The sequence below is a fragment of the Phoenix dactylifera genome, chromosome 12 (genome assembly GCF_051530095.1).
Source record: "Phoenix dactylifera cultivar Ajwa chromosome 12, Ajwa_hap1_PhDact_Kaust_v1.1, whole genome shotgun sequence".
NCBI lineage: Eukaryota > Viridiplantae > Streptophyta > Magnoliopsida > Arecales > Arecaceae > Phoenix > Phoenix dactylifera.
The window spans coordinates 22,096,617-22,111,206 of NC_143201.1; the positions used below are offsets into that span (position 1 = coordinate 22,096,617).

General features: G+C 50.6%; 1 protein-coding gene across 1 annotated transcript; it reads left to right on the forward strand.

Moving 5' to 3' along the window:
• Positions 1-3,169: 3,169 nt before the first annotated feature.
• Positions 3,170-5,862, forward strand: LOC103723593 (zinc finger protein GIS3-like). The gene is made up of 2 exons (XM_008814549.6): positions 3,170-4,137; positions 5,285-5,862. The coding sequence occupies exon 1, from the start codon at positions 3,352-3,354 to the stop codon at positions 4,069-4,071; it is 720 nt and encodes a 239-aa protein (XP_008812771.3). The 5' UTR covers positions 3,170-3,351; the 3' UTR covers positions 4,072-4,137; positions 5,285-5,862.
• Positions 5,863-14,590: the final 8,728 nt, after the last annotated feature.

The following is a 14,590-nucleotide window of genomic DNA, read 5'->3' on the forward strand; positions in this document are numbered from 1 at the left end:
TGCATTACATGTATTGCATGCATGTACACCAAATGCTGTCATGTTTCTTGTATATAGGTTACAAGTAGCTAACAGCCTAAAATGATGAAAATTTTTGCCCATTATATAAAATCATCTAATCCTACTTGACTTCTTTCAAACTAATCTAAAACAACTCTGACCTGCAAAACTTGGACGGGTCTGCTATATAACATGAGGACCTCCCATTGCAGGATGCACTTCAGAATGCAATTGCATGGTAGCCCAATGCATAAAGCTTAATCAATATAACTCTTTAAGAAATATGCAAATTAACTACTTTAGCCTTAGGGCTGACGTCTCTATGCTACCAAACATGCTTTGAGCTGTTACACGGCTCCACCAAATTTCCACCCATCTCTATTTACACTTTTGCATCCAAACCATTTTAAGGTGGCAGCACCAACAACCACATTTGTTTTTTTACTTTATCGATTGAACTCTTCTACCATAACTATATCTCTTTCTCTCTTTTTTTTTTTGAAAACCACATTAATATATATTATTTAGATCATAGATATAGACTTCATGGCCAAGTTATTGAGGCCTTATAGAATCATCCAACATAATGGTAAACCAGGAACATCAAGTTGGGACTCAGAATATGGCGAGGGAATTAGAGTTTGGAAAAATAGCTTCTTGGTCTACTAAGAATATGAAAGCATCGGTCCTAGAATTCCACTAATATGGAAATTCCTAGAAGGCCAATTTTACATTATATTTGCAATTTTATTACCTTGATACTATTGGATGCAAACTTTATTTAGCCATTCTTTAAAAATATATAATATGTCAAGTGTTGTCTACTCTCAATATTTGTTTTTTATTATTAGATTTTTTTTACCTTTTTGAAAAAAATCAAGCTTTGAACGCGAACTAGGATAATTGCTTTCCGGGATTCGGGACTTTTTAGACCTCTTCCAAGGGCAAGTTCTTAGGAAAGAGGGGCAAACCAATTAGGCCATTTTTGGGGGAGATGTTGGTAGTATATTTTTTGAAAGTAGAGCTTTTATAAAAAGTTGTCCGCTGTTTGGTAACTACATTTCTAAAGTGTTGTGAAACTTTAACATGTGTTTCGTAAACAAATTGAGAATGTATTTTTAGTATGATAAAATGACCATAAAGGACATTGCATAGTATTATACAACAGAGCTTAATAAAATATAATATGTATCAATACACAAATATATGATGAAGTATAATATTAATGTAATATAATATAATATTATTATAATATAGTAATATAATATTGTATACTATAGCATAATAATTTAATGTAATCTTAAATTATTTAACATAACATATCAAGATATTATGATATAATGTAATATAATATAATATTTATAGTATAATACAATAATAAAGATATAAAATACTATAATTATTAGCATAAATTAATTTTTTATCCTCTCGATAATTATGGTATAATATAACATAATATTAAATTATTTACTATAACATATTAATGTATTATGATATAATATAATTTTTAGAGTATAATACAATAATAATGTAAATAATATTGTTGAAGCAGATATTTGCAATCACTAATCGCATTCCGGACCCACCTAGAAATTAAGAGTAGAACAAGCCACTAAAAAAAATATCGATCACAATATTCACTGCGTCACCTTTAACAATCCCTCGACTTGGATGAAGCGAACTCAAGAACTTGGTGCTCTCGTAAAATGCCATTGCTTCAACATCTTCAATGCAGTGGAAGGGAACAATGGGTGATTTGCTGGTTACATGGTTTCCTTGATGATTTTGAGCTACAAAACCAACAGCCCCTCGAACGGCAAAAGGTGCTCCATCAACATTTACTTTGATATAATTAAAGGAGTCCAAAAATTAATGGATGGTGTAGCTACTGTTGGATCCTCTTCGATAGGTTCTTCGGTTGGAGCAAAGAAAGAGGCCAGTTCATTATGATCAATAGAAGCTTCATCAATAACTTGGTTAGGGATTAAAGATATGCCTTTGAACACCCTTTCATTGCGAGCTTTTCAAGTAAACCACATGAGTGCAGCAGCATAACAGATTTGAGCAATCATCATTATTGAACAAGATGGAGAATATTGCCGCTCAGCCATCCAATCATAAACTGATTTCCTATTCCCGGAAACTCTGAAGCCAATCACGAACCAAACCAGCAAGCTTGGGTAAAATCACAACAAATAAGAAGGCGATCAATTATATTCGTTAATCCATACCATTCTTTTGGCAATTATATTCCTTTTAAGGGATAGCAGCTGCGAGAAGACATCTCCACGTAGAAGTAGGTGGAGATCTTGTAGAAAAACATTTAGGGACAACAAATTTAGCCCTTAGGTAGATAGTGCAAAGAAAACAATAATAAAACAAATCCAAATATCAAGTTAGAGCTTGTTGTTCTTGCAATATGGTACATTGTTAGAGCATCTCAAATTTGATTCTTCCCCATGTTATATATACACCCCACGCACCAAATGCTACAAACAAAGGGAGAGAAGCCGATCGAGGCATCCATGCATGACCCCCAACAGATTGGCCATGAGGAGTGGGCCTCAGTGCAAGTGTTGGACCCACCTGGAGCTGCCACATCATCATCACTTGTTATGCTGGTTCCTATTTCAGGAGTCGTTAGCGTCTCACCCACCACACAAACTAATAGAGCTCAAGCAAGGTGGCACCCACTCGCTCACAAATTAATGGACCATTATCGCACGCTATTATGGCGAGCACGCATCCTTGGATACCATAATCCGCGTATACAATACAACTCCCTTTAAATAATTGCCACTTGAGCTACATATAGCCAGGCTCTTCCCGACGCTCGCAGAAGCCCATGAAAACAATCCCATAAACAATAAATATCCCCTCAACAGAGGCCGAGACAAGCGCAAAATCTAGGTTCTGTTCCCTGTATCTCTACCACTCCCCTCCTCCTTGGGATGTCGGCAACCATACACTCTCTCTCACAAAAAAATTTTATGGAGTTTGTTATGCCATTAAAATACTAACTAGCATTATTCGAATCATTCATCTGATCCATTTCGATTTTTCTGTGTGTGGAGATGTGACCGTTTTCTCTTCCCAACCTTGACTACAATACTACATTAAACAAACCCATATATGGTATCCATATATATATATATATATATATATATATATATAGACAACGGGGATGAACCCACACTCAGTCGTCCAATTCCCCCTCTTCTACCCTCCTCCTCCTCCTCCTCCTTTACCTTCCCGTCTTCTTCTCTCTTCTCTTCTTCCATAACTCTCTAGTTCTATCTTCTTCTATATAAGAGATAGGTAAAGGTGGAAATAAGGAGCCCTAAGGAGAACATGTCAGGGATCCAGTGCCAAAGCAAAGCCAGTACCAGCCCCCGCCTCAAGCTATTCGGCTTCCATGTGTCCGAGGACGAGGAGTCCGGCGACCGCCCCTTGCAGCGGGAGGCCGGCCTTGGGTCCGACTCCTCCTCCTCTACCACCACTACCGCCCCGGCCTCCGGCAGTGCCGAAGGCCGGAAGTACGAGTGCCAGTACTGTTGCCGCGAGTTCGCCAACTCCCAGGCCCTGGGTGGTCACCAGAACGCCCACAAGAAGGAGCGCCAGCAGCTCAAGCTCGTCCAGCTGGCTGCCGGGAGCAGGCTCCCGTCACCCCCCGGGCACACCCGCGCCAAACCCATGGTCTCCGCCTTCGCCCCGCCGCCCCACCTCCTCCCGGACTACGCCGCCCCGCTTGCCGGCAGAGCGGGCCCCACAGGTTGGGTCTACTTCTCCCACGCCACGCCGTCGTTCCACGTGTCGCACGGCTGCGTTTTCCCCCCCTCAGCACGGGTAGCGCACCCGTCATACTCCTACTCCCCCGCCAGCAACGGCGGCGGCGGCGGCGGCGTCCCCCTCCTCTACGGCGAAGACCGGAACCGTCCACCCACCGCGGTCGCGAGGTTCACCGTTCCGGCTCCCAACGCGATGGCGTCGGACTCGGCTGGCGCGGACGCCGCGGTCGGGTTGGACCTCCAGCTCAGCCTCGCCCCAGCCGGATCGCGACTCGGTTTCTAGACTCGTCCTGACTCGGTTCCCTGTTAGGCTGACAATCAGACTGTTGATTTGGAGGAGATAATCATTGTATATTTTTCAAATTTATAATTTTCATTTTAACTTTGCCTCCACGAAATGATGGTGCTTAGTTTCATGGATTTTTATGCTAATATCCCTATGACTTTTATTTATTGTTGAGTTTTTTATATAATTTTTAGGAGCAATTTAAATCCATCCCTCGCAAGATTGCCATTTTGTCTTTAATTAATCATAAAAATCTTATTTCATTTTGTTGAGCTTTTTGTGCTTCTTACCCAGTTTTGTATATAATTACATGCCATTATATAAAAATCATATATAACTATGTATTTAAATGACCATGATTGTATGTCAAATTTAATCTAATTTTGGGCAAGAGAATTGATGTACCAGTACAAATATTAAAAAATTGTAATTGTACAAGAGCTAAATATAAAATTCCAATCAAATAAATAATCAATTGTAAAGATGTTGTTGGGCATCTTTTTTATTTTTAGAAATAAAATAAAATTTTTACTTCTATTTTTAAAATTCAAAATATAAATATGTTTGGTATAATTTTTTTAAAATTATGGTGGCTAAGATAATAATAGTGATAGGAGGAGACTATGGAAGTCATGGTGGTACTGATGGAAACAAGGGACGCTAGTAACATGACTGCAACAATATTGGTGGCAGCAATAATGGTGAAGGTGGTGGTGTTGCACAACCATAGTGGCGATGGTGGTGTGGTAAAGATGATGGGGGTGGCGACAGAGCAATTGCAGCGGAGGCGATGATGACAGTAGTGATGTTCATAGTAGAGATAACGGCAACATAACAATGGTGGTACTAGAAATAACGATGATAATGGTAATAGTAATAATCGTGATGGTGGAGATGATGGAGGCCATATAGGGACAGTGATGGTGGTGTTGAAAATTACAGTGGTGTTGGTGGATGTGTTAGTGATGGTTGTAGAAAATATAATTTTTTTGTTTGAGAAAAAATAATACGAGTAAAAACATTTTATTTTCATTTCTTTTAGAAATAAAAAAACCAAAAATAATAACATCAAATATATTTTATGTCAATTTTTATAATTTATTTTAAAAATAAAATAAATGCCAAACAGACTCCAAGTTCCTCTAACTTTTATGATAACATCTCAAAAATTGGTCTGTTTAACTCATAGGATAAATTTCTATATATGCAGGTTGCGAGATTTACTCCTGGGACAGAATGAGTGGTGGATATTTATATATTTCCAAGAATTTTGCACCCATGCAATCACATAGGGAAAACAATTCTTCGAGCACGAGTCAGCCTGAGTTCTAACCAGGCGGCCTCGTGGAGTGAGAGACTCGGGAGCCAGGTCCAGAGCACGGGAATTGGCGATAATACGTTTCGTGAGATGAGTGGACGTGTACAGGAACTTGATGTTCAGCGCCTGACACGTAATGGGAATCATTACACGTTCCGTGAATCCCCTGCAGCTGGCGTTGTATGAAGCGGTGATTGGCCCTGTACGACGGCGGTCACGATCCTATACCCCATATAAAATGGAGGAAGTACAGGTGGCAGTGACGTCTATCCATATCTGATTGGCTCCTTTTATCTTATCATTAATTAATCCTTTGTTTGTAACTTAAAAAATTAATCCTTTGTTTACTGAGTATGATTAATAAGTCAACATGTGTACAGTGATAGCAAGTGATGGATGATCATCCTGAGATTCGCACCACTTAATTTAAACCACCTGAACTCAGTTTTATAATACCCTCCCCCTCTCTCTCCCCCCCATGTTAAACACGTAGAATAATTGTCGTCCAGGAATTGAGACGTACTTGTTCTTTGCCTCAAACTTTTTTCTCTGTTCTCCACAGAGGAAGAGTAATTAAAAATATAAAGGACACTTGGGGGTTTTCACAAGATTACAGACGCTCAACTTGGCTTGACGTATTTTCTTAACATCAAATGGTGTTTACTGAGTCATGCGCGTGTGTTGATGTTTTGATGGAGCGTCTCTGGCCCTTGAGACCATCCGGCCCTCGCCACCTTCCTTGCCATGGGCCTTCCAATCAATGAAGTTTCTTTGGATACTCAGCTTGCGATTTTCCTAACATGAATATATATGTATATATATATAGTTCGCAAAGTCTTTAAGCCATTTTCATCAAAAAAAAAAAGAAGTCTTTGAGCCATCCCAACTTCTAGATTAACGGGCAAGTCTCTGCCTTACTGTAGGTTTGCTTCTTTCTTAAGGAAAAAAATAAACTTATATCACCATAGTGGTTGAAAATAGATCATGGAGGTTATTTGATGATTGACTAAATCATTAACTGAGAACCATGGAGGATACATTAGGTCACAAACTGAAACTATAGGTTGTATGCCTTATGCTTCGGAAAGTCTTCTTCTTTTTTTTATGGGGGGACTCTGAAGTCTGAACTACTTGACTTTCTTTAGCTTAGGATTACACCATGCTCGAGAAAGTCAAGTGGGACTGCCTCATGCTCAGGAAAATCAAGTGGCCGGTTCAGACTTCAAAATCAATGCAGAATTCAGGGCTTCCTCTTTCGTCAGCTTTGAGTAGAGCAGAATAGAAAGTTTATTTTCATGAATGCAAAGTCTGTTGAAAAACATGATTTGGATTCGTTAAGGTAGATGAGCTAAACATTATAGGATCATTTTCAAAGACAATTTGAAGGATCTAAGTGAGAAATTTCAAAATCTAATCAAATAATCCTTCAAGCAGATTTATGAATTTGCTCTCTCTCTTTGTTTGTTGTTCATATCAAACTGAATCCTATATGAACTAGTTAGTTCATTTAAACCACCCAAATTTGCAATTGCCTTCTAAATTTTAGTGAAGTAATGCATATAGTCAGCACGTAGTAACTAATTGGTGTAGCTTCCTCTCCTGATGGAGAGACTAGCTTGTATCTTATACCGCTGGTAAAGTCTCTAATTCATTACTTGGTTTAGGCCAGATAAGAATCTGTCCAAATAATTTCATGCTCAGTTGGAGAATACATTTACCTGTAAGCAATGGCATGTGTTATTTGTGGCAGTAGATTCATCATTGTTATTGTTGCTGGTGGTCCAAACCGAGAACGATTGGCACTGCGGTGTGAACGGGGTTCCGTCTGAGTTGTCTTGGTTGGTGTTGGTTGCGCTCCACCTTCCGCCAAGAAACCTGCAAACAAGCCTTGCACCACCACCAGGGTGGTGATGGCCCTCCGACGGTCAAGTCAGAGGAGATTGGAGGAGGAGGAGAGGTGATAATCGCAAGTAAGAGAATGCTCTGGGAGATATTGCTCACCCCCCCCTTTCTCCCCCCAGCCGCATATATACCTGGCTGGGGGGTCTCTCAGGGGGGTTCGTTATCGTGGGGCACGATGGTGTGGCCACTGACATGGCCGTTACAGGGCGTCGTGGAGCAGCACCGGGTACGGCCACGTCAGGGCATAGTGGGGCTCCGCTTTGTACGGCTGATGCAGGAGATCGTGGAGCAGCATCGGATACAGCCGTTGCAGGGAGTAGTGGAGCAGGAGGCCGCGGCGTGCCTCTGGGGAATAGCCTGTCGTTATCAAGAGATCTCCGACTCGGGGTCGGAGCGCTGGATCAAGGGGCAGCCGACTCGGGGTCGGGCTGCGGAGCCGAGGATATCCGACTCGGGGTCGGATTGCTGGATCAAAGGGCAGCCGACTCGGGGTCGGGCTGCGGAGCCGAGGACGTCCGACTCGGGGTCGGAGCGCTGGATCAAAGGGCAGCCGACTCGGGGTCGGGCTGCGGAGCCGAGGATGTCCGACTCGGGGTCGGATTGCTGGATCAAAGGGCAGCTGTAGTCTTCCTGGGCGCGCGTGCCGGTCACGTGGGGCATGGCGGCTTATTTCCCCCGTAACAGTAGCCCCCCACTTCCGAGCCTGGAACCAGAAGGGGAACAGGTGAAGGGAGTGATGTTTCGGGATTGCCGCCGTTCCTCGGAGAGGCGCGCGCGCTTCGAGCTCCCCGCCCTTTTTATGGCGTATGGCGGTTATTGCCGACCTGGCAGTCTGAGGATTTCGGCGGACATCCTTCCTTAATGGTGTCGATTCGCCTTTGGGGCGCGAGCGACCCTTCGGCAGCCAGGCGTCCTCTGGCGTCATCGAGGCGTCACTTGCCTTTCCGCCTATTTAATCGGGGGCCTTTCCCCGTCCGTCTTCTTCTTTACAGATATTTTCAAGTTTTCCCTTTGCGCAGCTGTTGCTGCCGTCGGACTGTTCACTTGTTTCTCCTTTGGCGCTCTCGGAGCCGTTCTTACCTCTTTTCCGGTGAGTTTTCCCCATTCTTCTACTTAGGGCTCTCCATACTTTCCCCTCTTATACTAGTGTACTCCAGTCGCTCCGGTCTTTCCCCCCTTCCTGTCCCCGTCCTGACCGTAGGTTTATTGGCCATTAGGAATGGGCGAAGTGAGAGCAGACCAAATTAAGTCGGAGCTGGTCGCCACAGATTTAGACAGACTCGTGGCTCGGTACCACCTTCCCGAGGCCTGCAACGCCACGCTCCCGGGGCCTGAGGAGAGGATGTCCCATCCTCCTCCAGGGAAGATCGCCATCAATGAGGGCATTCTCCAGGCCGGGTTCCGCTTTCCCCCTTCGGACTTGGTCATGCAGGTGCTACGGGGTTTAAGAGTGGCACCGACGCAACTGGTGCCGAACTCGTGGCGGGCCCTGACGGTCTTCCAGGTTCTCTGCCGTATGCACGAGATCCCCGCCACCCTGAATGTTTTTTGGGAGTTCTACAGCCTGAGCGGCCACCCCCAGGACAAAGGGTGGTGGTGCTTCGCAGCACGGCGAGGATGCGGCCTTGTCAAGGAGGCTCCTACCTCCATTCACAAATGGAAGGAGCACTTCTTTTTTGTTGATGCAGATCCCTCTTGGGAAATTAGGGCGACCTGGGAGACCCCGATGAAGTCTCCGATCGGCCTATCGAGACTGTCAAGGGAGGAGTCCGATGGCTTGGCCGCCTTGAAGGGGTTGGTTGCCGAGGGCCAGCTCCCCCCGGTGGCCCGCCTTATTTCCGAGGATACTTTGGTGAATGTCGGTCTGAGCTCGGTCCCCACCGACCGTGAGTCCGCCACCGATTCTTTCTTGACTTTTTCCCTTTTTTCGTCCCGTTCTTTCCTTTGGTTTCTCCGTCTCCGACTATCCCGTCCTTTTTGCAGAGATCGACGACGTCATGCGGTCGGTGAAGACAAAGGCTGTTGGTAGGGCGTCCCTGCTGGAAGCAGCCCAGAGGAGGAAACGAGCTCTTCCGAGCGGGGCCCCACCGGCGAAGAAGTCCCGTAAGGAGGTGCCTCCGACGCCGACCGACGAGTCCGGGCCCACCGATCAGGGAGACGTCGTGGGCACGGACCGGCAGCTGACGCTGTATCAGCCCTCCGGTGGTAAGATTGCCGCTACTCCGGAGGTATCATCCGAGCCTGCCCGAGACGGACGGGTCGGACGTGATCGGTCCCCGACCCGGCCTTCGACTCGGTCAGCTCCTGATGACTCGAGGAGGGACGCGCCGAGGCCCCGACCGAGCGGGACCCTATCAATTCCTGGGGTGACCCCCGCCCCGAGCGCGATCGGCCGGACTCTTCCCCAGGCGATGGATAGGGGTAAGGCTGCAGAACCACCGTCCGGCTCTGGGGAGAAATCGGGGTCTGCCTTCACCACCGATGGCGCCCGAAATCTCATCGAAACAGTGCTGCTGGAGAAGGACCGTTGGCGGGTCCGGGAGTTGGAGGTCTCTGACGTTGGGGCTGCCAGCTGTGTCTGTTTCATGTCGGTGAGTGTTCTTCTGGCTGCTTTTCACCATTTATTGGCTCTGTTGTTCTCCGCCTGACTCCCTTATTTTTTCTATTTCTTAGCTCGCCCAGTACATGATCCGTCTGGAGGAGTGCTACAAGGAACAGGCGGGGCTTCTGGCGAAGGCCGAGGACCGGCTGAAAGCAGTGGAAAAGGGAGGCCAGGCTGTGGCAGGCAGGACGACCGGGGACTTCGAGGCGAGGCTCCGGGAGGCCGAAGAGCGGGCACTCGGCTTTGCTGCCCTCGAGAAGCAACTGTTGGAGGCTCAGGAGCAGCTCAAGGTTGCCTCGGGTCTCGAGGGCGAGGTCAAGAAGGCGGATGAGCGGGCCGAGAAGCAGTCCCGGAAGGCTGCCGACTACCGGGAGAGGTGGGAGAAGGCCCAGCGGTCAGCCGACAACGCCCGCAACCGAACCCGGTCTCTTGAAGCTAAGCTGGGCGAATTGGAGTCGGCCTTGGAGAAGTCCCGTGCGAGCGATCAGGAGCTTCATTCGCGCCTGACGGAGGCTGAGGCTGCTCGCATTGCTGCCGAAGCGAAGCACAAGGAGGCTCGGGCTGAGCTGCTGAGGGTCTCCACCGAGGCGGAAGGCCGGATTGTGGCGAAGGTCTTGGAGGCGAAAGCCCAGATTATGGAGCGGGCAGAGGCGGCGCTGGCCGAGAGGAGTGCGGAAATCGGGCGTCAGGCGGTAGAGGCTTATCGCCAGTCCGCCGAGTTCGCTCATGATATGTCGGAGGCAGTACAGACCTATCGTCAGTCCGACGAGTTTGTCCGTGACGCGTCGGACGCGGGGGCCGAAGCCTTTGTCTTAGGCTTCGAGGAGGGCCTGGCAAGGGTGTCGGCTAAGTACCCCGAAGTTGACCTGAGCGAGATTTCCCTTCTCGACTCCTCTCCGGCGCCATTGCCTGCTGGTTCTACTGCTGCTTCCCTACCTCCTGCGGACGAGCCCGACGTTCCCGACCCGGGAGTTCCTCCAAGCTGACCTCTTGTACCTTTCGTTGTCTTCTTTTTTTTTTTTTTTGCATACCGGCGTTTTGCCAAATTGTATGGGCCTCGGCCCTGAAACAATGAAAATTAATGCAAGTTGAATGTTTCTTCATCTCGCCTTCGTCCTTCTTTTTCTTTTAACTCTCGGTAGCGTCTTGCTGACTCCTGGCTCCCGAAATTCTTCCGGCGCTAGGCCAGGCATCCGAGGGTTAGGCCTCAGGAAACTCTTCCGGCGCTAAGCCAGGCATCCGAGGGTTAGGCCTCGGGAAATTCTTCCGGCGCTAAGCCAGGCATCCGAGGGTTAGGCCTCAGGAAATTCTTCCGGCGCTAAGCCAGGCATCCGAGGGTTAGGCCTCAGGAAATTCTTCCGGCGCTAAGCCAGGCATCCGAGGGTTAGGCCTTAGGAAATTCTTCCGGCGCTAAGCCAGGCATCCGAGGGTTAGGCCTCAGGAAATTCTTCCGGCGCTAAGCCAGGCATCCGAGGGTTAGGCCCCAGGAAACTCTTCCGGCGCTAAGCCAGGCATCCGAGGGTTAGGCCTCAGGAAATTCTTCCGGCGCTAAGCCAGGCATCCGGGGGTTAGGCCCCAGGAAATTCTTCCGGCGCTAAGCCAGGCATCCGAGGGTTAGGCCTCGGGAAATTCTTCCGGCGCTAAGCCAGGCATCCGAGGGTTAGGCCTCAGGAAATTCTTCCGGCGCTAAGCCAGGCATCCGAGGGTTAGGCCTCAGGAAATTCTTCCGGCGCTAAGCCAGGCATCCGAGGGTTAGGCCCCAGGAAACTCTTCCGGCGCTAAGCCAGGCATCCGAGGGTTAGGCCTCAGGAAATTCCACTCGTTGGTCGACCAAGGCTGGCGCATGCCGAGGCAACTGGTCGGGGCTTCAGGCTAGTCTGCTCCCGGGATGGTCATCGGGTTAGCCTGGCATCCGAGGGCCGAGCCTCGGGACCTTCCACTCGTTGGTCGGCCAAGGCTGGCGCAAGCCGAGGCGACCGGTCGGGGCTTCCGGCTAGTCTGCTCCCGGGATGATCATCGGGCTAGCCAGGCATCCGAGGGCCGTCAAGCCTCAGGAAATTCCGCTCGTTGGTCGGCCAAGGCTGGCGCGAGCCGAGGCGACCGGTCGGGGCTTCAGGCTAGTCTGCTCCCGGGATGATCATCGGGTTAGCCTGGCATCCGAGGGCCGAGCCTCGGGACATTCCGCTCGTTGGTCGGCCAAGGCTGGCGCAAGCCGAGGCGACCGGTCGGGGCTTCAGGCTAGTCTGCTCCCGGGATGATCATCGGGTTAGCCTGGCATCCGAGGGCCGAGCCTCGGGACATTCCACTCGTTGGTCGGCCAAGGCTGGCGCAAGCCGAGGCGACCGGTCGGGGCTTCAGGCTAGTCTGCTCCCGGGATGATCATCGGGTTAGCCTGGCATCCGAGGGCCGAGCCTCGGGACATTCCGCTCGTTGGTCGGCCAAGGCTGGCGCAAGCCGAGGCGACCGGTCGGGGCTTCCGGCTAGTCTGCTCCCGGGATGATCATCGGGCTAGCCAGGCATCCGAGGGCCGTCAAGCCTCAGGAAATTCCGCTCGTTGGTCGGCCAAGGCTGGCGCGAGCCGAGGCGACCGGTCGGGGCTTCAGGCTAGTCTGCTCCCGGGATGATCATCGGGTTAGCCTGGCATCCGAGGGTCGAGCCTCGGGACATTCCGCTCGTTGGTCGGCCAAGGCTGGCGCAAGCCGAGGCGACCGGTCGGGGCTTCAGGCTAGTCTGCTCCCGGGATGATCATCGGGTTAGCCTGGCATCCGAGGGCCGAGCCTCGGGACATTCCACTCGTTGGTCGGCCAAGGCTGGCGCAAGCCGAGGCGACCGGTCGGGGCTTCAGGCTAGTCTGCTCTCGGGATGATCATCGGGTTAGCCTGGCATCCGAGGGCCGAGCCTCGGGACATTCCGCTCGTTGGTCGGCCAAGGCTGGCGCAAGCCGAGGCGACCGGTCGGGGCTTCCGGCTAGTCTGCTCCCGGGATGATCATCGGGCTAGCCAGGCATCCGAGGGCCGTCAAGCCTCAGGAAATTCCGCTCGTTGGTCGGCCAAGGCTGGCGCGAGCCGAGGCGACCGGTCGGGGCTTCAGGCTAGTCTGCTCCCGGGATGATCATCGGGTTAGCCTGGCATCCGAGGGCCGAGCCTCGGGACATTCCGCTCGTTGGTCGGCCAAGGCTGGCGCAAGCCGAGGCGACCGGTCGGGGCTTCCGGCTAGTCTGCTCCCGGGATGATCATCGGGCTAGCCAGGCATCCGAGGGCCGTCAAGCCTCAGGAAATTCCGCTCGTTGGTCGGCCAAGGCTGGCGCGAGCCGAGGCGACCGGTCGGGGCTTCAGGCTAGTCTGCTCCCGGGATGATCATCGGGTTAGCCTGGCATCCGAGGGCCGAGCCTCGGGACATTCCGCTCGTTGGTCGGCCAAGGCTGGCGCAAGCCGAGGCGACCGGTCGGGGCTTCAGGCTAGTCTGCTCCCGGGATGATCATCGGGTTAGCCTGGCATCCGAGGGCCGAGCCTCGGGACATTCCACTCGTTGGTCGGCCAAGGCTGGCGCAAGCCGAGGCGACCGGTCGGGGCTTCAGGCTAGTCTGCTCCCGGGATGATCATCGGGTTAGCCTGGCATCCGAGGGCCGAGCCTCGGGACATTCCGCTCGTTGGTCGGCCAAGGCTGGCGCAAGCCGAGGCGACCGGTCGGGGCTTCTGGCTAGTCTGCTCCCGGGATGATCATCGGGCTAGCCAGGCATCCGAGGGCCGAGCCTCGAGAAATTCCGCTCGCTGGTCGTGCGCTTGTCGCTCGCTGCCCGACGGGGTTTCTCCGTGGCCAGCCGCGATCATGTTTCTCCTTTTCTCTAAGCGTTGCCTGGGGGAACACGAGAAGGGCATTAAACGCTAATTAATGCGTTACCTGGGAAATCGGATCGCCAGCTGCTGCTTGCGAGGAGTGTTAGTTGAGCGGCCGCGATACGCGGGTTCTTCGAGGAGGATACGGCCTGGGCGCGAACGGAGATATGTGGACCTAGGGGTACATGACACCCGGATTGTCCTGCACAAAGAATGCGGTTTAAGGAGAATGACGCTTAGGAAATCGCGGGGAGATACGCCTCGGGAGCCGGAACGGCTCCGGTTTCAATGCGCCTGCATTTATTGGAGCCACCCGCATCGGAACGACCAGGGGGCCGCAGTTTGACTATAAATACAGGTGCAGGTACGATGGAGTTTGCCAAGCCGGAGCTGTTCAGGTTGCCATGGATCGCGGACCTCCTCCTTGGCATATGACTGAGAGACTCCTGTTGAAGGAAAGGGGAGGCGCTCCCCTTGCGACTTCAGCCAACTAGCCGTTTCATCTGGGATCAACAAGGAGGGTCTTCCCGGCGGAACTCCGCTCTAGGCGTTTCATCCGGGATCACATCTCCCCTCCTTGAAGTTCAGCCTCCCGATTGAGCTCTGCACCAGACGCTTAGTCCGGGACCGCGCCTCCATATGCTCTTCCCCCTCGAATTTCTTCTCTTTCCTACCACTGGGGAGGATGGGAATATCCTTTGGAGGCGGCGTTCCCCTGGGGGCAGCGGGAGCTTCTTCTGCGGCGGCTCCTCGTCTTTTTGGTGAGGTGCTGGATGGCGCCTCCGGTTAGAAGCACCCACTTCCGGTGGGATTGCAGCTGCTTTGGGTTGAGGGTTTGGGATCCTCGGTCCTCAGCTC

Excerpts from the sequence above, each read along its gene's own strand:
- LOC103723593 (XM_008814549.6), top strand. The coding sequence starts at position 3,352 with ATGTCAGGGATCCAGTGCCAAAGCAAAGCCAGTACCAGCCCCCGCCTC.